Genomic DNA, 23,390 nt, shown 5'->3' on the forward strand with positions numbered 1-23,390 from the left:
GAGCCAGGGCCTTCAGAGCCCGCCCTCAACCACACTCTCCAGAGTGTGCTTTAAAGGCTGTTATCCTTTAAAAGACTAATAAAAGTGCCAATAAACAAAAAAAGCGTGCACACCCCCCAAATACCGTCTGGTAAGATGGTGCAGTGGTCTGTGCAGCCACGATGAGTTAGCAGGGAGGGGCCGTGCCAGCAGGCACTAGCCGGCCCTGCAGAAAGGCTGCCAGCACCGAGGGGCCCCTGGCACCAGCATGCAGGCGGCGGGCAGCGCGGCTACAGGGTCTCAACCTCGCCCCATCCAGATGGCTAAGCCTGATTATTTCACTGCCGGCCACTAATGTGTCAACAATGAAATAAAAAGGAAAACACAGGAAAAGCCAAAGCTCGAACATAAAAGACCATTGCCCACAATTCAGGAAACAATTCTAAGTAATTACATTTCCTCTGCACGTTTTTTCTGAAGCAGAACATTTTAAAGATACATCCCTCAAACGTCAGGGAGCAGTTTGGGTGCGCACAGAAGCTGCAGGGTCAGCCGAGTGGCTGCTTCTCTAGCTCCAGCAGGGTTCGGCTGTAGCGAGTCCTCGCACGGACGGCATGGGCCTCCGGTGGGCTCAGTCTGCAGCCCCTCGGAGTGCGGATGGCCCTCCTCCAGCACCTGTGGGGCCGACGAGACCAAAATTCCCCAGTGGCCCCACAGTGTCTGCTGTGGCTCGACGGGGCTCTTTCAGAACAAAGATGAGATAGATGCATCGCTTAGGTTTTGCTTTCTAAGCTGGAGGGTTTGGGTTGATGGGTGGGGATTCAAGGGCCGGAAGCAAACCCGGGCCTCACTTGCTGCGGCAGCAGCCTTCCTCGTGCCCTGGAACCAACGTCTCCTTGAGACTGAGGAGCCTTTCCTCTGAGCCACCCCATCCTCAGTGGCACGACTCCCCTCCGACAGGGCAGGGGACCGTGAGGACAGGCCCAGAGCAGAATGGCTGCCTGGGTCCTTCTTCCGCAACCAAGCGCCTTGTACAGATTCTCATGAGCCTGATGAGAACCTGACCAAGTAAGTGGCTAAGAAATACACCAAATAACCAGACTCTGAGTGGTCACTCAGAGAAGTAACTTTTTACTTTCAACCCACCAGTGCTTACACTCAGAGTTGGTCTCGGACGGCATGCGAAACCCCCAGCTGACCACGACCTTCCCTGGGATGCTTACGATTCATGGGGGAGGTAAGAAAATTAGGGCAACGACTACCACCTGGCCCACTTGGTAAGCGCAATGGGACAGCAGGGAAGGACACTTTCAACTTCTCCCTCACACCAAGAACACACGTGGAACCCGCTGCAGGGAGTTCCACAAACTCTCACTTCAACCTGAGGTGCGTCTGAACTCCACTCAAACACACTCCCGCACAGAAATCCCACGGGAAGGCACATGCGACGGGTGCTTTCGCCGCCACCCCTGAACCCCGCCCTGGTGCAGAAGAGCTGGGCCAACTCCGGGCTCGGTCTGGTCTATGGCCCCCGGGCAGGAGCACAGCGGGGCAGGCCTGGCCCAGCCCAGGCATCGAAGGTGCCCCACCGGTGCTGCCTCTGCTTCTGGAACAGCCTCGGGGCTGGGGTCCTCGACTCAGCCCTTCAGGCTAGTGGCTTTGGGGAGGGTCACCAGGACGCACCCTGCTCACCTCCCAGGCAGGCATGCTGAAGGACAGCTGGGGGCTCCAGAGCCGCCTTGCCATGACACGGGACACGGGGGGCCCGAAGCAGCATGTACCCCAAACCACTCTGCCTGTGACGTGTCTGTCCTTTTCCCAGATTTAAAAACACACACCCTTTTCTTGACTAACTTTACCTCTTCATTTTTCTCTAATGCTTTAACACAAGTAACACTGTCATGAAAAAAATATTTAGGAGTTTAGCTTTCCCTGAAAGGCAGGAATCATGATCAGAAACCTGAGCAGACACCGTACCCAAGTTGAAGGGCAGACCAGGTAAAAACAGCAGGCAGACTTTGCACTAAGGTGCAGCCCCTCTCCCCCTCGTTACTTCAGTTCAGTCCCACGCCTCAGGAAAACCAAAGAAATGCCTTCACGTGGAGGGTCATGCATTTCTAAAAGGCCACCTCACAGAGTGACAGGCACACAACACACAGATGTCTGTGCAATAATCTTGAGTTGCTGCACTACCCAGAGAATGAGTCATCGGTCTAATCTTTCAGAGGGTCTTTTGTTTTTGGTCTTCACTGAAACGCTCTTCCTTCCCATGCGTGAGTGAGGACAACGCTAGGCACCGTCCTCACTGGTGCGTACCTGCAGCACAGGCGCGGTCTCCGTCCAGCAGCCCACGCGCATGTACAGGTTTGACTAGTAGGACCGGCCGAGCCCTGAGACGGGGCACAGCAGGAAATGATGCCACGGCTTTCCCGTCCGCTCTTCTCTCAATTTTTACTGCAAAGGCGAAGGCTTTCATCTAACTGGTGATCCAGGAGGACTCGTGAGAAAACGAACTTTTCTAACATCAGATCCCCACTTCGCAGGAAGAATGGGTTTACATAAAAAGAATAACCTGCCACCCTGGCTCCCCACCAGCCTTCCAAAGACGGACTCAGAGACCGCAGACCTTGCTAAGGACTAGAACCAGATCAGAGCAGTTGACCACTTTCTTGAGGCCCGAACAGCAGCTGGAAGAGGATCAGACAGCTCTCTTCCTCTGGCCACTGCTGTCTTCTGGGTGGGGCACTTCCTGCCCGGAGCCCAGCTCTGGAAGTGAGCTACCCGCACCGAGGGCCCAGCTCCCAACGCCCCGCCGAGCCACCCAGCAGAGGCAAGGCTACATGACACCTGTCTTACTATTGTTAAGAGGCCACTAAAAAATTCAAGCAGTGGTCTAGAATGGGGCCCTTGAACTATGGGCCCAAGGCCCACTCTGGCCTGCCTCCTGCTTTTGTACATAAAGCTTTACTGGAACACCATCGGCCCTTTGTTTACTGTCTGGCTGCCTTTGTCACAGCCAAAAATAGTGACTGCCCCCAAACTGAGCACACTGTCAGTCCCCACCTAGGGCCGTGCTGTCCCATGCAGTAGTCCCTGGGCATGTGCCTGTTTAAGTGGGAAATAAAATACAATTTAAAATTCAATCGCTCAGTTGCACTAGCCACATTTTTAAAAAATTTTATTTATTTATCTTTAGAAGGGAAGGGAAGGGGAGAGGGAGAGAGATATCAATGTATGGTTGCTTCTCCTGCATTCCATGCTGGGAACTGGCCTGCAACCCAGGCATGTGCCCTGACGGGGAATCGAACTGCGATCCTTTGGTTTGCAGGCCCGTGCTCAATCCACTGAGCTATACCAGCCAGGGCGCACTAGCCACATTTTTAAGTGTTTGACAGTAACATGTGGCCAGGGGCCACGGCAGTGGACGGACAGCACAGGGGACATTTCCGCCATCACAGACAGTTCTCTTGGACAGTGCTGGAAGTAGAGGATTTAAGTCATCAAGCTAAATTTACAGCCACCGAGTTCCAGGTTCCTTCCTCCTTCTACAGGCAAAAAGTTTACACTTAATTTCAACAGTATGTCTCTTTCACACCTGAACTTTTTAGAACACGCTCATTCACCATATTAATGGAAAACTCTAGGTCACACTATCTACTAGAAGGGAACTATCAAGCCAATTGGGACCACTAATCAGTGTGGTGATAGCATTCATCTGTTTACTTGACCCCGCCCCCTGCCAGGGGACCGTAACCCCTGGGAAAGCTGGGACATCACAACATCCTCAGTTAGGAGCCCCCTTGGCACACAGAGGTAGGGACAGGACAAATACTTCTGTAATAAGTGAAGAGGGGCCCTGGGCACAAAACTGTCATACAAAGGAGGCCCCTGAACAGACGGCTGTCGATAGGCACTGGGAAAAAACACGGTCAATCCTGCAGCCAAGGTTCAACAAACAGCCCGAATTTCCAGTTAAAAAAATATATATATTTTTTAAAGATTCAACAAAGCCATACAACTGGCCGGGTTTGGATCCTGGCCTTGCCGCTTACAGGTCGTGTGACTTTGGAAAGACTCTCTCCCCCTACATGGGGGCTACGCAGGGCGCCCCTCGGTCCTGGCCCAACATCAGGCCATCAGACCAGCTCCCAGGGGCACCTGCCCAGATGGGCCCCTCCCCTGTCTCTGCTGCACAAGGCCCCTGTGGGGTCTCCCCACCAAACCCTGGCTCCTTGGGGCGGCCTGTGTCTCGGTCATGTTTAATGACCCTCAGCCCTGGACTCACAGCAGAGCTGGTAACCAGATGTTAAATTGATCAAGACTCTGAAACCAATATAAATAAAACATTTTGCTAAAACTCATTAACATGCTTTCTCTTAAAAAGTCCTTATGAGCAAATCAAGTGTTCTTAGAGTTTTGAAATTAGAAAAGTATCCCTATTGTCTGAATTAGAAATTAGTTTTAGGTCCCTAAAGGTCACCCCTTCCTAAGAACTCACGTCTCTTTTTGGTTAAGGTCCTTCACCCCCTTCCCTCTGTGGTCAGAAGGCAAACAACCAACCCGACCACCCAACCAAAGGCAGAAAGCACAAGCCAGCCACAACGAGGTCTTGGAATTAAAAAAAAAGACTAATGTGGTTTAAGATGTAAAATAAAATTATTTCATTTCAGAATAAATTCATAGTTAAAAATAACTGGTACAATGAGTGTCTAATAAAATCAGAAGATTCACAAACCAAAAAGGTCTATTATTTATGATATCTTAAAAGTATAAAAATAAGACATTTTATACACAATACAATCATCTATTGCTAAGTAGTCAGAGTTTCAGAACTAGCTTTAGAAATCTAAGCCGATTTTATATTTGTGCTGGTGAGGTTCCTGCAGCTGAATCACCGACACGCCATGCCCAGGTGGCAGCCACTCTCCTGGGTGCACTGCACACCAGTGAACACATGGCTCGCCCTACAGGTTGGTCGCTGTGGATGCCAACGTCCACCAGCTACCATGAAGGTGTGGAGAAGAAGAGCGACGCCCATTTTATCCCGACTGAGGGGTCCTCCTGGGTGTTTCCCTAGCCTGGGCCTGCCCAGGGACCTGCAAGTTCCTGCCTGTTCTGGCCATTCTCATCTCCCCTAGAAAAGGGCGCCCACCCTCCCCTTGGTGGACTTTGAAGCAGACTGACCGGCCAGAGTGTCTTGCTAAGGCACAGCTGTGTTGTCTTTTAAGTACTTGGAAGAAGCTTCACATCCATTTTCTATGTCATCCAATTTTTACCAAAATTTGCTTAACGAGTATTTTTAAATACTAAGAATAAGTATAATACTACTCTGACTCATTTTAAAGTTACTATTATTAATTACTACAGTAATTGTTTTTAAAGCTAAATTTGTGTTTTTAAGCCAAATTTTGTATAAATTATGAGGTAAACTGTAATTATTAGAAGTAACCTGTATGCACATAGAAAACTTGTTGGCATTGCTAAATTGTAAGTCAGATGGCAACACAGACCCAATTTAAATGCAAAATATTGCCTTAGGAGTCCATGGAAGCACTGACATTTCAGAAATTATGACCCACAATGGATTTCAACATTTCATAGCACACGTCTATGCCTCTTTTAGGCTCCACGGCAAGAATAAAAACAGTCCTTTCAAAGGAAGTTTTTTCCTAATGGTTCCTGCACATTTTCTGCCTGAGATTCATCCCCGGTCCAGACGTGTGTCCCCGGTGGAGCGGCACAGATGCAGCAGAAACTCCGCGGACCGACAACTCGGCCGGGCGCTGCCGCCCGCCTCCCCTTCCTCCCCCACCCAACACCTTCCCCGGCGGTGACTTCACATCCTTTGACATCAGCACAGCTCGGAGGGGGGATGGGAGCGCAAGCCAAAAGCAGAAAAACCAGCTTTGAACTGTGCATGCAAGGCCTCTCTCGAGACTCAAATTCCGTGAGTAGTTCATAAAACACCAAACTGCGGGACACGCCCAGCCTCCCATGGTTAAGTCTGCAGCAAAACTCATGAATTCTGCTGGAAAGGACTTCCTGCTTGCCTTATCTGAAGCACAATAGCCATTTATTAACTAGCCACAGAAGGTTCCGACTCCGTGAAACGCACAATAACTCACCTCGAATATGGAGAAGGGCCACAGGCTGGAAAGGCCCGTTGGAGTTGGCCGCATCCACCACCATCCTGCCGCCCGCTTTATTACATGTCAACATCTAGACTCAGCAGGGGAGGCAATGGACTCCTTAAGGCAAGAAAGCAGCCTCCATTTTAGTTTAAAAAAAAAAGACAAACTGAAGCTCTGCAGCTGGAGGGAACTGGCTGCCTCGTGATGTCAGCAGGCAGGGAGCCCGCTGATTGGCCAGAAGCTGCAACTTAAAATGACACTAAAAAAAACTGCAAATGGAAAGAGCCTTCTGTTCGGCTGTCAGCGTGCACGGGAAGCCTGGGCATTTCGGCTTTCTGCAGTGTTCATTTCTCAGTAACTTTTAGGCATAAGCTCATCTCTTAGGGAGCAGGGCTGAGGCCGTAGTCCCGGCCAGACTATAAACAGCCGGTTCTGAGAGCTCCCCCTGCCCCCGCAGAAACTGGGGTATGCCACCCGGAACCTGGGGTCTCAGCAGTCCCCGCACTGGTACCCAAAGTCAACGGTGTTTTACACTCACCTGGCCGCCTGTGATTTTCTGGTTGTAATGACTTCAGTGTCTGTATCTTATTTAGCATTTTGGCAATCTAGTTTTTTTTTTTTAAGTGACTATTCAAATATTACACAGTCCCAACCAGTAAGTTTAGACTCTCATCAGCCTCTCCTACTACCAGGCTATATACACTTACAACCCTCAAGCACTGGTTCTTCGCGAGATCTAATTTATGGAAAAATTCATTAAAACTTAAGAAAAATAAAAATTACACAAAAAAGGAAAGCTTCTTTAAATTTAATGGCCAGAAAGGAGTTTTAAAGTCATAAAATAAAATTCAGTGTTTACTTTTGTATTTTAAAGATTTCAACATATCAGATATTTTTACATTTTAGACATTTCATTAAAAATTTAAATTAAAAATGTAATTCGATTATTTTTTATGGGGCTAGTATTAAAAGCTATGGTTCAGATCTTCATTTCCTGTGAAAAATGTTAATGAAAGCCTTGGCTGGTGGGGCTCAGTGGACTGAGCACCGGCCTGCAAACCAAAGGATCACCGGTTTGATTCCCAGTCAGGGCACATGCCTGAGTAGCAGGCCAGGTCCCCAGTAGGGGGTGTATGAGAGGCAACCACACATCGATCTTTTCCTCTCTTTCTCCTTCCCTTTTTCTCTCTCTAAAAATAAATAAAGAAAATCTAAAAAAATAAAGGTTAATGAAGAAGCTGTTCCAAGGAGAAAGAGACCATTTCTGAACCAGAGTGCTCTGGTGGGGGAACGGGGTGGGCTGGCTAGGAGCCCTGCAGACAGAGATGCCATTATGAGCAGCAAATAAAAACAAGTGAACTCTAAGAGCAATCTCTCTGGCAGGTAGAACTAAAGACATTCATCGCTTCCTCATGTGCAACTAAGTTCACCTGAATCATGTTTCTCTTCATAATTTCTCCTACAACAACCCCCAGCCCCCACACTTGTTCAGTTATTAACAAGACAAAAACCCTCTGGTTCCTAAAAATAGTTCACAACGGGGAGGAGCACCTGGGACATGACTGAGGCAGTTACACCTGTGGGGGGCAGGCTTCCATTTTACTGTCCCACGGTTCAGGGGTGCTTGTTAAGTCCCCACTCACCAGTAAGAATGTACTTTTAACTACGTGTATGGACAGCCATTGAAAAAGCAAACGAGTGAAAGAAAGCACACCATACCCCACCCTGCCCCTCCTTCTGCAGAGCTGAGGATGCTGCTGGAGCCCACAGCTGACGGCGCCGTCATAACAAGCACGTGGGCAGTGGGTGAGGTTGTGGGGTCCGCGCACCTGCCTGGTCCTCTGCCATCTGAGCAGCGGACGCGGCCTAACAAAAACCGGGTGTGCGTGCAGTCAGGTGATGTGGACTCAGACTCCGGCTGCTGACCCTCGGGTTCCTCAGAGGCGGGTGAGACGGCTCCCGGGCCTCACTCCCGAGGACTCCCCATCACCCCCTCCCCAAGGAGTGAGGCCGGATGGACCTGGACCCAAGTGCATTGGGAATGAAGCCTGGAGGGGCCTGGTCAGAGGTCGGGAAGCACATGCTTACTGCAGGTCTGTACTTTAAAATAGAGACCTGTCCTCAGATACTTTAATTTTTCATCTGAGATGAGCTGGAAACTGTCCTAGATTGTGCTGATGAACCAGAATGCAGAAATAGGCAAAAAAGCTCCGAGAATCTTTATACAGAAAACAGATTAGAAGTAAAAGAAAAAGTGAAGACACTTCCTGATGCATTTTCCCTAATGGTCTCAGATCAAAGGATCTCAGCTTCCTCAGTGACCGCCCACGCTCTTAGAAGCCGGACGCACATAAAGAAGTTCTTTAAAGGATGGAGAGACTGTGATCTGGAAATCACCCATGAGCACACTCTAAATAGACACAAACAAGTCAATAATATGGAGAAGGAAAAACCACTCGAACAAATAAAGATAAAGTGTGTTTCTCAACTGGAAGCATAAATACTATAAACAGGCTCGTGTTAATTCCTCCCCAAACTGGTTTACAGTCAAAAACCACCTTTGTCTCTTTATTTTTCTGGGTACTTCACAAAATAATCCTAAAATTCAGCAGGAAAAATAAGAAAAAGAACGAGCACACTTCTAATGAGAAAAGATCAGTCCCATCAAATATAAAGCGTATGAATTAATGACAGGGTGACATGTGCTTAGGAGCAGGCTCATGGGATAGAAGCATTGGCCCTGAAATAATAGATTTGTATAAGTGTGTTATTATGATAAAGAATGAATCTCAAATCAATGGAAAGGGAAGACTGTTAGGTGACTGGTTGGCTAGATGTGGGAACATTAAGTCTTTTCTTTTTAAGATTTTTATTTATTTATTTTTAGAGAAAGAAAGGAAGAGAAACACCGATGTGTGGTTGCCTCTCGTGTGTCCCCCACTGGGGACCTGGCCTGTAACTCAGGCAGGTGCCCTGACTGGGAATTGAACCAGTGACCCTTTGGTTAGCAGGCTGTCGCTCAGTCCACTGAGCCACACCAGCCAAGGATTTTATTAACCTTTTTTACAGGTAGGAAATTAAGATCTGAATCATAGCGTTTAATACTAGCCCAATCTCAATCTACTGAGCTACACTAACCAGGGCTTAAGTCTTAACTTCACACCAGAATAAAATCTGAGCTGGGTTAAACAGTTAATTAAAAAGCAGATTAAGCTCTGGCTGGTGTGGCTCAGTGGCTGAGCACTGGCATGCAAAACAGGAGGTCGCTGGTTCAATTCCCGGTCAGGGCACATGCCCGGGTTGCAGGCCAGGCCCTGGTTGGGGTGTGCAATCCATGTTTCTCACACACACTGACGTTTCTCTCCCTCTCTTTCTACCTTCCTTCCTCTCTCTAAAAGTAAATGCATAAAAATTAATCAATTAATTAAAAATAAAAAACAGATTAAATCAATAACCCTAAGTTTCCAGAGCCTTTAGAAGAAAAGAGAAGTGAACATCAATCCTGAAGCAGAAAAGTACATTTAAAAAAACCGAATCCCTAAGGGATACTGGTCGCATTAAAAAACTTACAAGTTTCGGACTTCCACCAAGATGGAGGCGTAGGTGGAAGCACTGTGCCTTCTCACACAACCAAGTTTAAAAACAACAAAGTTTTAGCAACAAAAACGCAGCCAAACCACAGAAAATTGAACTACACGAAAGTCTGACAACAATGAACCCCTTCAGCCAAACTGGTAAGAGGGGCAGAGCCAGCAGCAGAACGGGGTCGGGCAGGAAAGATCCACCGGACCGACCTGGGCACATAACCCAGGTGCGCAGGCAGGTGTGGGCGGATCCCAGGTGTGGAGAAGCAGGCAGACCCACTGAGGGCGCAAGGCGGTGGACTCACTGAGGGCTGATCGCGGTCACACATTCGCGCGCAGATAAACTGATGCAGGAGCTAGCAGTGACACAGATCGTGCAGGCCCCAGTGGCAGGAAGCGGCAGAGGGAACCGCCATTGTCCCTCTCTGACCCCACCCCCACATACAGTGTCACAAACCAGCGATCTGGGTGGTCCTGCCCTGGTGAACAACTAAGGCTCTGCCCCTCATATGTAACAGGCACGAACAGATCAAAACATGGCTCAAGAACAACTCAGAGCCCCAGAGCTGATAAATCTAAGCAATGAAGAAATAGCCAAACTTTCAGATGCACAGTTCAAAACACTGGTGATCAGGATGCTCACAGAACTGGTTGATTTTAGTCACAAATTAGAGGAACATATGAAGGCTAAACTAATCGAAATGAATGGAAATACACAGGAAACCAATAGCAATGGAAAGGAAACCGGGACTCAAATCAAAGGAGTGGACCAGAAGGAGGAAAAAAATGACCAAACAGAAAAGGATGAAGAAACAAGAATTCAAAAAAATGAGGAGAGGCTTAGGAACCTCCAGGACATCTTTAAACATTCCAACATCCGAATTATAGGGGTACCAGAAGGGGAAGAGAAACAGCCACGAGTGGAAAACTTATTTGAACAAATAATAAAGGAGAACTTCCCCAATCTGGCAAAGGAAATAGACTTCCAAGAAATCCAGGAAGCTCAGAGAGTCCCAAAGAAGTTGGACCCAAGAAGGAACACACCAAGGCACATCATCATTACAGTAGCCAAGATTAAAATGAAGGAGAGAATCCTAGAAGCAGCAAGAGATAAGGGGACAGTCACCTACAAAGGAGTTCCCATCAGATTGTCAGCTGATTTCTCAAGAGAGACCTTACAGGCAAGAAGGGGCTGGAAAGAAGTATTCCAAGTCATGAAATCCAAAGACCTACATCCAAGATTGCTCTATCCAGCAAAGCTTTCATTTAGAATGGAAGGGCAGATAAAGTGCTTCTCAGATAAGATCAAATTCAAGAAGTTCATCATCACCAAGCCCTTATATGAAATGTTAAAGGGACTTACCTAAGAAAAAGAAGACAAAAAAATATGAACAGTGAAAGGACAGAAAACTCACAGTTATTAAGAACCATGCCTAAAACAAAAGCAAACTAAGAGGACAGCTAGATCAGGAGCAGAACCATAGAAATGAAGATCATATGGAAGGTTAGCAATAGGGGAGTGGGAGAAGGAGAAAGAGGGAGAAGATACAGAGAATAAGTAGCATAGATGGTAGGTAGAAAATAGATAGGGGGAGGGCAAGAATAGTATGGGAAATATAGAATCTAAAGAACTTGAGACACGTGGTCATAAACTAAAGGGGGGGAATGGTGGGGGAGGGGGTGTGCAGGGTAGAGGGGAATGAAGGGGGGAATAGAACAACTGTAATGGCATAATTAATAAAATAGATTAAAAAACCTTACAAATTTCTGTATATTCCCTCTGAAAAATAAAAGGCTGTATACATGCTACAAATTGAAGGAGTTAATAATATACTATAACTGATTGGAAAAAACTGAGGCCTCAATGTTTAAATGACTCAGTTAAAAAAAGAACTGTAACTGATCAATAATTGTATGAAAAGGTATTTCTTCACCTATCAAATCAGCAGTAATTTTTAAGAATGATAATTACTCATTACTGGTAAAGGCAAGTTGTAACCCTGCCAACAAACCCATAAATTGTTCTGATGCTTTTGGAAAGTAATTTGGTAATGTGTGTCAAAGTTCTTCAAGTAATTTTCTTTCTGTGAACCCATCCCAGAAATGCAGTAGCTGTGAGTGAGCACCATACACACACACACATGCATACATTATATATTCCTCACTCAAGTCTATGTTTATTGACTTTAGAGAGAGGGAAAGGGAGGGAGAGAGAAACATCGATGTCAGAGAAAAATATGGAGCAGTTGCCTCCCATACGTGCGCCAACTGGGGATCGAACCTGCAACCTAGGGATGTGCCCTAACTGGGTGTTAAACCTGCACCCCACAACCCTGGGTATCCGCGACGACAGTCCAACCAGCAGTGCAGCCACATCAAGCATCACCTCCTTTTAACTTCTAAATACACAACATAAAACCCAGCACTTCCCCACTTCTGAGAGCACAGCCCAGTGGACTGAGCACGTCACACTGGTGTGCGGCCGTCACCGCCCCCGCCTGCGGAACCCTTTTCCCACCGCACACAGACTCCCTGCCCACGAGGACGCGCCCCACCCCCGCCCACCACCCTACTTCTGCGTATCTGGCTCTCTCAGGGACCTCACGTGAGCGGAATCATGCGGCATCTGCCCTCCTTGGACAGGATGATTTCTCTCCACGTCATGTCCTCCAGGTTCTCAACAAAATCCCATTTGCCCCTTCACGGACACTGGCGTGCTCCTACTTTCTGGCCAATGTAAGCAATGCTGTTATATCATGGGTGTGCAAATACCTATTTAAGTGCCTGCTTTCAATTCTTTTGGGTCCATCCCAAGTGGTATTGCTGAACCATATGGTAATTCTACTCCCAATTTTCCGCAGAGGCAGCATAGTTTGCACTCCCACCGATAGTGCCCGAGGGCTCCAATCTCTCCACATCCTGGCCAGGCTTGTTCTTTTTTTCCGACAGTAGCCACCCTAGTGGGCGTGAAGTGGTATCTCACTGCGGTTTTTGATTTGCGTTTTCCTAATGATGAACGATGTTGATCATGATTTCATATGGCTTATGGGCCACCTGTATATTTTCTTTGGAGAAATGTCTATTCAAGACCTTTGCACGTTTTAAAATAGGACCGTGCACTTGTTTTCTTATTGTTGACTTGTAGGAGTTCTTTATAATTTCTGGATATTGATCCCTAATCAGATAAATGATTTCCAAATATTTTCCCTCCTCTGTGGGTTGCCTGTGCACTTTGACTGTTTCCTTCGATGCACGAAGCGTCACATCTGATGCAGAGTCTGACTTTCCTTTTTGTTGTTGCTGACGCCGCCTGTGCTTTCGGTGTCACGGCCGAGAAACCACTGACGAGTCCAACGTTGTAAAGCTTTTCCTCTGTGTTTTCCACTAAGATTTCACAGTCTTGGGCTGAGGTCTTCTAACCAGCTGTAGTTGTTTTTTGTGTGTGGTGTAAAGTAAGGGTCCAACTTTATTCTTTTGCACGTGGGTATCCAGTTTTCCCCAAACCATTTCTTGAAGAGGCTGTCCTTTCCCATGCGGGGGGCACCTTGTTGAAAACCATCTGACCCTGTGTTTGTTTCAGAGCTCTCTGTTCGGCTCCATTGTTCTACATGCCTGTCTTTATCCCAGGACCATGCTGTTTTGATTACTGTGGCTTTGCAGTGAGTTTTGAAATCAAGATGTATAAGACCTTCAACTTTCTTTTTCAAGATGGCTTTGGCTATCAGGGTCCCTTGAGAGTCTATGTGAATTTTAGGACAGATTTTTCTATTTCTGGAAAAAACCCACATTTCTGACACGGGTTGCACTGAGCCTGTGGATCCCGCTGGGCGGCGCTGACGTCTGAACGGCAGTGACCTCCGGCCCAACACCGGGGTCCATCTACCTGTATCCTCTGCGACTCCAGCAACTCCGCACGTTCCCACGTCCAAGTCCTCCGGCGGGGGTCACACTGAGTATGTTCTTCTTCTCAGCGTTACGTTTTATTTATGATTCTAAAATATCAGAAACTACCTTAATTCAAAGGGATTAAACTGCACGGTAAAACACTACACATCCATCAAAAATACTTATAATTTTGTAAAATGACAATATAAGTGAAAAGGTATAATTTGGCAGAAATAGTATAATCATAAATAAATACTCCCCAAATATCGACGGTAATCACTGTTGAGTATCATAGCTACAAATGTTTTTTCTTCCTGAAACCTCTCTATATTTTTCAGTACTACTAAAATAAGTATATAGTACTTTCATGAAACTTAAAAGTAACAACTTTTGAGAAGCTGCATAATTAAGTTACGGCAGGGAGGCACCCTTCCTGAACGCCGCCTTGCAGAGGGGCAGGCTCGGAACCGCAGGGGCGGTGACGGGGACCCGGGACACGGGAGAGCCAAGGCAACACGCGAAGGAGACCGTGGGTGTGAAAGCACAAACGAACGCTGGCCTTGCCTCAGGCAGTACACACGGAACCAGCAAGTGAGAGGGTGCCGGCTCCGTGCCTCGAAGGATCAGTTAGGGGCCACTTCACTGTCTGCACCACAAAGCTGTGCCCGCAGCGTGGGGCCCATGTGCACTGCAGCGGCCCTGGCCCAACCCTTCCCTGGTGAAACGAGCACTCAGCAGTGCCACCCAGGAGACACTCATGATGCGGTTGCGTCACCAGCACTGGGACACAAGTTCCCTTCACCTGCTCGGAGAGAGGCCGCCTTGAATAGCTCTGGGGCTGGGTGTGCTTCCGCACCTGGCAAAGGGGGTCCGTGGGCACTCCCCGCCCCCTTGCTTGCTGGGAGACGCAGATGGCCCAGGTGGAGCACACAACCCCGCCAAGGCGAAGGGCGGCACTAGAAAGCAGCTGCGGTCCGACCACACACTGGCGCCCCAGCCCCAATGGGCGAGACGCAGGAAGCAGAAAGATCCTGCCAGCAGCGGTGTGGGGTGTGGAGAGCCACCTAAGGGCTCGGGCCTGGACTAAGCCCTCTCCGGGAGGCCTTCCTCTTCCCTCCCCGGGACAGGCTCTCGTCCGGCCCAACCCCTAGACAGTGCTGTGCACAGAAGTGCACAACCAAAGTTGCCGGGCAAATGGGTGAATCAGGCAGTAATGCCCAGTTCTGACCCTGCAAACCCCCTCACTATTCTTAGATGTCCCTGCAGCACCAAACTCAGACAACGAGCCATCTAATCCCCACCCTGCCCAGGCCAGTGCAGCTCCCTGCACGCACGTCAGTACAGCTGTGCTGGCCCTCCTGCCTTCCGCGGCCTGGCCCCTCTCAGACGGCAGCTCCTCTCCTCCCTGCCGCTGTGGAGAGCTGGGAAGGGCTTGAGCTAACTCTGAGGAAAGGCGCTCGGGGACTTGGGGCAGTGCACCTTCCAGAACATACAGCGGGCAACACAGTGTCAGTTCTGTGTGTCTCCCCGACACGGCAACTGTAGCACCTCTGTAGGGCACAAACTGAAGGGTTAGAAAGGAATTACCCTGCCCTGGCTGGTGCGGCTCAATGGATTAAGCACTGGCCTTTGAGGCAAGGGTCACTGGTTCAATTCCCAGTCGGGGCACAGGCCAGGTCCCCAGTGAGGGGTGTTTGAGAGGCAACCACACACATTGATGTTTCTCTCCTTCTCTCTTTCTCCTGTCCCCTCTCTCTAAAATAAATAAATAAAATCTTTTTTAAAAAAGAAAGGAATTATCCTTTATTCTCTGGCCCCTCTGTCACTTTGTTCTGGTCTTTATTTAAAAGGAAAGGGCCTGCCCTGGCCAGCATGGCTCAGGTGGGCCTCCTCCCACGAAGCCAGAGGTCGCTGGTTTGATTCTAGGTCAGGGCACATGCCTGGGTTGCAGGCCAGCGCCCCCGGCTGGGGGCGTGCGAGAGGCAGCCCATCCATCCATCCCTCTTTTTTCTCCCCACATTCCCTTCTTGATAAATAAAATCTTAAAAAAAAAAAAAAAGAGCAAGGGGCCTATAAATACCTCCCACTGATTTTATATCTGGGGAACACTTCCGAATACAACTTTTCACATCTTCATTTCTAAATTCGGCCAAGGGTTGTATTTTTCACATCTCCGGGCCGCTTTGCGGGCAAATTAAATCCCCTCGCTCTCCCTGCAGTGGAGACAGGCTGTGCTGTTTCACCAGGAGATGCTCGCTTTCCGGGCCCAGAAAACTGGTGTTTGCAGGCGCAGGCACCACTGTAACGGGACCCTGTCTGGTCACGTCCACTGTTTCATCAGGTAAGAATCTAACCTAAAAAGTCTGGCTTCACTGACGGTTTAAAATAGACTTTTTCCTTAGGCAGATCAAAGATACCTGGCATTCAGCTGCGTTCAAAGGTTGCCAGGGAATTTCCTGCTGCCAACAGCAAGGACAAAGGGACACGCGCTTGTTGTCCCGCAGATGTGAGTGAGCAGCGTGAGTGATTAGAAGGCGGGCCCACGTATCCCAAGGAGGGGCCGCGGAGGTCAGCGGAGTGGACACAGGGGTTTCCCTGGAGAGCTGCCGGGGGCCTGGGCTGGCTTCTGCTGTCCCCCAGCTGGCTGGGGGACCCTTCTGGCCAGACAGGTCCCCACAGCCCGACCTCGTCCTGAGAAGGCGGACACTCCTGAGGACTATGCGGGGCCCACATGCTCCACGCAGCGCTTCCCTGTCAACTCGAGGGACGAACCGCTGTACAGAGAACCTGAGGCAGGGGTGGTGAACCTGGACGGGCTCTGGGCGCCCCCCCAGGGGTGACGCCACAGCAATTCTGGGGAAGAGAACCAGCGGGAGGCCCGAAGCGCTTTGCATTCCTTCGGCAAATGTGCTTCCTGGGCACCACGGCAGACGTGCCGGCAGCCTCTGCCCACAGGGGACACTGCAGTAGCAGCAACCCGTGCAGAGCCCTCTGCAGCCCAGCGTCCCCCACAGATGGGCAGAACCAGCTGTGCTCCACCCACACAGAGGACGTTACTCGGCCTTAAAAAGGAAGGGGACTGACAGACACTGCCGCGTGGATGAACCGAGCAAACACCATGCTAAGTGAAGTAAGCTGGTCACGAAGGACAAACGCTGTACCAGCCACTTACGAGGGAACGAGGGAGCTGAAAGCACAGAGACAGAATGGTGGCTGCCAGGGGCTGGGGGTGAGGAAACGGCCCAGGGTCTCCGGGGGGTGAAAGGACAGCAGGAACAGGCACACCGCATCAGACACGTAGTTAATGCCACTGAACGGCACACTCGGGAACGGTTAAAGTGACGAATACTGTGCGATGCACAGTTTGACGCAGTTTAAAAAGATCAGGCAGGCTGGCGTCAGGGCGGTTCGGGAAACGCTGGAGACGAACGCACAGGACAGAGGGTGCCTCTGCGGACGGGAGGGCGTCGAGGAAACAGACCCGTGGGGCCTGGAGGGGCTGGAGGGGCTGGGCGGGCGAAGGGACCACCCCGGGAGCAGGTGTGTGTGTGAAGAGGGGGGCGGGAGCGCGTGAATGCGCTGACAGGAGAAAGGCAGGTGGGTCTGGGGAAGGCCCAAGCTACACATTCGATGGGTGATGGCAGCTGCCAGGTGAAACCAAAGCCCGGGCTCTGCCCGGGGTCCTGCAGAGCATGACAAGCAGAGGCCTGAGGCCCACCACTGGAACAACAGCCCGGTGTGTGGCCCGAGGAGAGGGCCCAGGAGGGGCCTGGAGGGCTGGGCTCAGGCCCTCTGCCGCGAGCCCAGCATTCACTGGAGGGCGGCTGGCCCGGTGCAGCCGAGGGGGGCTGGGGTCATGGCAGGGAGGGTCATCTGGGTGTGTCCGCTCCGGGAGCACAAGCGCCATCTTTGGTCCTGTCATCATCTGACCGCCCCCCACGTCCCAGACAATCCAGGTGTCAGCTGGGAACTGACGCCTGCCCCAGCACCCGGGCTGCTTCCTCTCATTACTGCATCAGAAGATACGGAAACCCAAATCCAACAGGAGACACACCTGGACCCGAGAAGGAAGACAGAGGGAAGCGGTTCCCGCTCTGGGAACGTCCCTTCCTTTCCGTCACTCTGCAACCGACAGGCCGGAGGCCAGGTGCCCCTGAAGAGCGGCAGTGTTCATCTCTGGGCAGGACAACAGTCCAGGTGGCGGCAAAACTTCCGACCGTGCCGGGAAAGAGGCTGTGCTGCATGAGGCCGAAGTACTGCATTTTCACAGCGCGGGGGCAGGAGACAAATTCTAACTGCCATTCAGAAGCCAGCTTTTAAAAATTCAAGTCAATTCTCCCAACAACAATGTGGCAACTTCTTTCACAAACGGCCAAATACGTCACAACTAAATTTCTGCCCCAGGGTCTCCAGTGAACTTTCATGAAATCATATTTCTTGTTATAACTGACTTTTCCCAGGCCTTTCTTTTCTAAAACCGGGAGAATGCCTCAAGAAACAGAGTTCATAGTTAATTTATTCCTCCCATGAGTCATTTTTAAAAAGTGCTCTCTTCATTTCACATTTATTTTTATTTATCTACTGACTGATTGATTGATTTTAAGGAGGGAGGGAGGGAGAGAAACATGGATTCGCTGTCCCCCACCTGCGTCCTCACGGACTGATGCTCATACGTGCCCTGACCAAGGGTCAAACCTGTAACCTTGGTGCCTGGGAACGACTCTCCGACCAACTGAGCCACCTGGTCAGGGCTCTCCATTTAACACTGAACACTTCTACCTTCCAGACCAAAAATGTTAAAGGGACTAATTCAGAAAAGTCTTTGCATGAATAGGGCTTGGAGACTATATTCAGCCATACTTAAAAAAATAAACTGAAATACAGTTGACATTCACTACGACTAGTTTCAGGTATACAGCTGTGATCTGACATTTCTATCCCTCACAAAATGACCATAAAAATACGTCTAGCAATTATCCATCACCACACGGAGTCATTACGACATTACTGACTATATTCCCCATGCTGCACGTTACATGCCTGTGACTAACTATTATGTAACTGGAACTTCGCACCTCTTGACCCCTCACCTGCTCTGCCCGTCCCTGCCTACCCCTCCCTCCGGCAACATCAGTCTGTTCTGTGTGAGTGTTTCCGCTTGTTTGTTAGATTCCACCTACAAGGAAAGTCGTAGGCCACTTGTGTTTTTCTGACTTATTTCAGCAGCCTGTTAAATAAATAAAGTAGGAATACTCTTTTCCACCTAACAAGTAAATGACCAGTAAAGCTTCTGGGGGACCCCAGTTCCGGGAAGGTGCGATGGAAGCCACTCTGCGCGCTCCAGGCAGCGGGGGGTTGGTGCCTCCTCTCCGGAGAGTGCGCACAGCATAAAAGGGCGCCTGAAACGCGTGGTTTCTGATTCAGTACTTCTGTCCCTTGAACCAAGCTTTAGGAGGGGTTCAAAGATGTGACCAACAAGGACAAAAGATTTACATCACAGCACAGTTTTTTAAAATCTTTTAAATTTATTCATTTTTTGAGAGAGGGGAAGAGTAAGAGAAAGGGAGAGGAATACCGATGTGAGAAAGAAACATCAAAACTGCCTCTAACATGTCCCCTGACCAGGGACCCTACAACCTGGGCCTGTGCCCTGACTGGGAACCGAGCCAGTGACCTTCTGCTTTGCGGGATGATACCCAACCAACAGAGGCACACTGGTCAGGGCATTACCTTATAAAAGCAGCTGACACCCTGGGGTGCCCACAGAGTGGGATAATAAATGGGTGTTAAAAACCGTGTTACCATTTCCACGAAAATCAGGACCAGGACAAGCATGTCCACTTCACCACCACACGGAGCCTCTTACTGGGATTTCCAGTCAACGCCAGAGGCAGAGACCAGAGGTGTAAGAATCAGGAACGAAGAGGTGAGATTGTCGTAATGTGCAGATCTACCTGATTACTTGGAACATCCCAAAGACTCCGACGGAAAAAGTACTGTAAATCACAAAGTAATCCAGTAAGCGAGCAGGTGTGAAAGACACCAGTCTACAGCTTTCATGTAAACAACCGGCAACTACTTGGGAGACCAAACGGGAGAGAAGACCCCACTTACGGTAACAATGACAACAGAGTCTCCGGACACGTGCTCACTAAGAAATGTGGGAACCCCACAAGAGGGAAACTTGAAACTTAAAAACTCCCCCAAGGAAACAAAAGTGCCCTTGAAGGAACAAAAAGACGCGGTGTGCTCCTGGGGGGGGGGGGGGCGCAAACGTCCTCGAGGAGCTGGCCCCGTCGGGGCATTTCCAAGGTCTGATGGATCCCAGTAACTCACCAACAGTGAAACAAGCCAAGTCAAAGCTCCTGCTCCTTTTCAGTCGTATCGATATGGTTACTGTGACTTGTTCTAATAGGATATAGCAGTAATTATGTCAACGGTGTCCAAGTCAAGATTTTCAGTGTAAGGTGAGATGAAACCATGAGAATTCAAGAACGAGTGCAAACTATAATGTGGAAGCGGAATTAGAAATACCAGTATGAATGCAGGACTGAAAATACAGATCTGCATTTATACTCTGGCCTTTCACTGACAGCACCTAAAAGCAAGGGCAGCCCAGTGGCAATGAGCCCCCCAGCCCCCAGATGTCGGCCCCTCGCTGCTCCCACTGGAAGGGGTCAGGGCTCTCCGAAGAGTGGCTGACTCCACGTCTGGGGTGGAGAAGGCCCAAGCCAGCTGAGGGACCTCTCACTGTGTCAGAAATCGCGGAATTGACACCAACAGAGATGAAGCCGTGGCAAAAATACCCAGGAGCTGCCCGAAGGGCACACAGCAGTTACAACTACATACCTGCACATCAAACCCCCCACTAATGATTTGGGTAGATTGAAACACACTCAAATCAACAAACTGCATGAGTCTGTTATAATATTAAAAAAAAAAAAACTTGAAAAAACTTGTGTTTTCCACCATTTGAGGTCAAGTGGTAATGAAAGGCCAAGAACCACGTTTGTCCCCACTGTCCGGGCAGAGCCACAGGACAGGACGGCCAGGCCTCTGCGGCGGGTGGGACACAGCTCTGCTTCCGGAAGACGCCAGACCCAACGCTGGAATTCTAGAGAGACCGCCGACTGCGGACTGCGGCGAGGATGCCGCCGGTGTCCGGGCACAGCGCGCGGTTGACAGGGAGCAGACGCCACGTGCGTCCTGCCGACCGCCGCTAGTGCCTCTTGGCGGCGAAGGAGATGGCCGCTGCCCAACGGAGAGCGCAGTCAGCAGCCCCCGCTCCCGGGTGGCACCAGCACCACTTCTGACGTCACCTGGTAACGTGCGCCTCCCAGTCACACAGTGTCGTCCTACGTGCCCCACACAAAAAGGCCCCCAGGGACAGGAACCACGGGGGACGGGGACAGGCGGACACGACTGGCACGGCTGACTTAAGCAGCTGTAGCCAGGGCTGCGGCTCGCGGGCAGTCCCAGACCGGCAGTGACCCCAGGGGTCTGGCAGCACCCAGACGAATCACGGCTCCAGAAGATACTTTCATTCTAGGCCTCAGTGGGTTTCGTTTGAGCACAATGACCAGAGCAGAATAAAAGATGGTCGGGCACACAGCACGGGCGGACCAGGACTTTCGAGACTGACTCACCTGACAGAGACCGTGACACATGCAGCCCTTGTGCTCACTGCACTTACAGAAACGACACGTTTTACGGTGTCTGCGAGACAACGGGGAAGTATTTTTAAAACCACACTGCAAATTAAAAACGAACTTCCATAAATGAAAACAGTGTCCCTGAAATTGGAAGCTCAATAGGTGAGTTTGACAAAATACGTGTTGGACTGACGTGAAGATTCTCTAATGAGCAAACGGAAACTGCACGTGGTGTTTAGAAGCTTGGAGAGCAATGTAACAAGGTAACTTTATGTCCGCTGACTATAACAATTTATGGTTGTATTTTGTACTGCATTTTTAGGAGATTTTATTCATTTATTTTTAGAGAGAGAGGAAGGCAGGAAGAAAAAGGAGAAAAAAAACCATCAATGTGAGAAACATCGACTGGTTGCCCCTCATACACACCCCAAACCAGGCATGTGCACTGACTGGGAATTGAACCAGCGCCCTTTCACTTTGCAGTCAGGGCTGTATTTCATTTTTATAGTGACCAATTTTTATTGTATGTTTTGAGGATATTAATCCATGGTGACTTGAAAGTTAAGGAAGAGAAAACTGGCCCTCACGACGGATGATGTTGAGAGACTCATAGCTGGTAAACGGAAAGGCTGAAAGGCACAGATGGAGGTTGAAGGCAGACGGCAGATGAAAAAGTCCAATACACACAGGACTACAGCCAAAGAAGAGGAGGGACTGGTGCAGGATAACAACCAAAGAAAGGATGGCTGGGAATTTTCCACCACTGAGGAAGTACAACGATCCACAAATTCCAGATGAACCCCCCAAAAACTGACTAAAAACCCCACCTGGACACCAGCACTGGAACTGCTGGGAAGTCAACGTCAGGGACAAACGTCAGAAAAGTGGTCCGAAGCCCCAACTCCACCTCACAGTGCGACTCGGGCTTCTCAGTGCCCAGGGCGAAGGGCCACGGCCACGAGGTGCTGACCCCCGACGTCCTGAAGGAAGCAGTTCGACCTGCAAGTCCGCACTCAGCAAGCACACTGCAGGAAGGAGGGAGGGCAAAGTAAAGGCATTTTCCGGATAACCAAATGCCAGAACTTGCTACTAGGAGACTCTCATTAAACGAAGTGTTTATACAGAAGGAGAGCGGCCGGTGCCTGAGACCCGGCACGTCTGAGTGCAAAAGGAACGAAGGCAAAGTATCGGTAGGTGGCCTGGTCTAAGGGACCGCTGACACTCCACAGACTTTGCCCCGCAGGGCCACAGAAACACCGAAGGGAGTGTTCCCCCAGTTCCCCCACCACTAGCCTCCTGCACGAGCGCGGTGCACCTGTCATCACTGACAAACGCCACTCTTCACCGCAACCACAGTGTGCGGCAGGGCTCACTCTGCACGTGTCGGCCCCACGGGCTCTGACGGAGGCACAGGCCACCCGAGTGCTCACAACCTTCACCGTCTGAGAAGAGGTCCGCTGCCCTGAAACTCTCCTGTGCTCCACGGGGCCTTCCTTCCCTCCCCGGGCCCCCGGCAGCCACCGAGCGGTTTACTGTCTCCAGAGTTTTGTCTTTCCCAGATGTCGCATAGGTGGAACCACACAGAACGCGGCCTTAACAGATCGGCTTCTTTTGCTTAGTGATGTGCATCTAAGGGTCCTCCGTGGAACCTTCTTCTGGCCGGACAGCTCATTTCTTTTTATTGCTGAACAATATTTCACCGCCTGGATGGATCACAGTTTATTCATTCATTCAACAACTGAAGATGACATCTCGATTGCTTCCAAGTCTCGGCAGTTACCAAAAAAGTGTGGCATAGTTTTTAAATTTCTTCAAATTCTTATGTAAAATCACAGAGCAACTAAGAACAAAACCAAAAATCCCATGGCCAACATCTACAAAAAACTAGCTGAAACTACGTCCCCATACATATGTGAGCTTGTGGGGACCAACTACCAGCAGCTACGAGACCTGCGCACCATCGGCGTCATGAGGAAGAGGCAGAGAGGGCTGGCCTGCAGAGCAACAGCTTGGAAACGCCCAGAGAGCTGGGTGAGCCCACTCGAGAAGAGCAGCTGCAAGTGGAAGGGTCTGTACCCTCCAGGGGGCGACACCGAGGTGGCCACGTTAGGTCTGAAGGGGCCGAAAGGCAGCCAAGGCCCCCTCCCGGAACTCCAGCC

General features: G+C 49.9%; 1 protein-coding gene across 5 annotated transcripts in view; it reads right to left on the reverse strand.

Annotated features, from left to right (window-relative positions):
* The window catches only part of PPP2R5C (protein phosphatase 2 regulatory subunit B'gamma), a 124,525-nt gene that overhangs the window by 86,268 nt on the left and 14,867 nt on the right, over positions 1–23,390 (reverse strand). For 2 of the 5 annotated variants that reach the window (XM_037130390.2, XM_037130389.2), the window contains exon 1: positions 6,105–6,294. The exons of the other annotated variants lie outside the window; for them this stretch is intronic. In XM_037130390.2, the coding sequence (XP_036986285.1) occupies positions 6,105–6,198 (94 nt within the window). In that variant the 5' untranslated portion in view covers positions 6,199–6,294. Of the gene's footprint in view, positions 1–6,104; positions 6,295–23,390 lie in introns of those variants that run through there. 5 annotated transcript variants of the gene reach the window in all.

This window comes from Artibeus jamaicensis, unplaced genomic scaffold (assembly GCF_021234435.1).
Source record: "Artibeus jamaicensis isolate MK-2021 breed Jamaican fruit bat unplaced genomic scaffold, CSHL_Jam_final contig_444, whole genome shotgun sequence".
Taxonomy (NCBI): domain Eukaryota; kingdom Metazoa; phylum Chordata; class Mammalia; order Chiroptera; family Phyllostomidae; genus Artibeus; species Artibeus jamaicensis.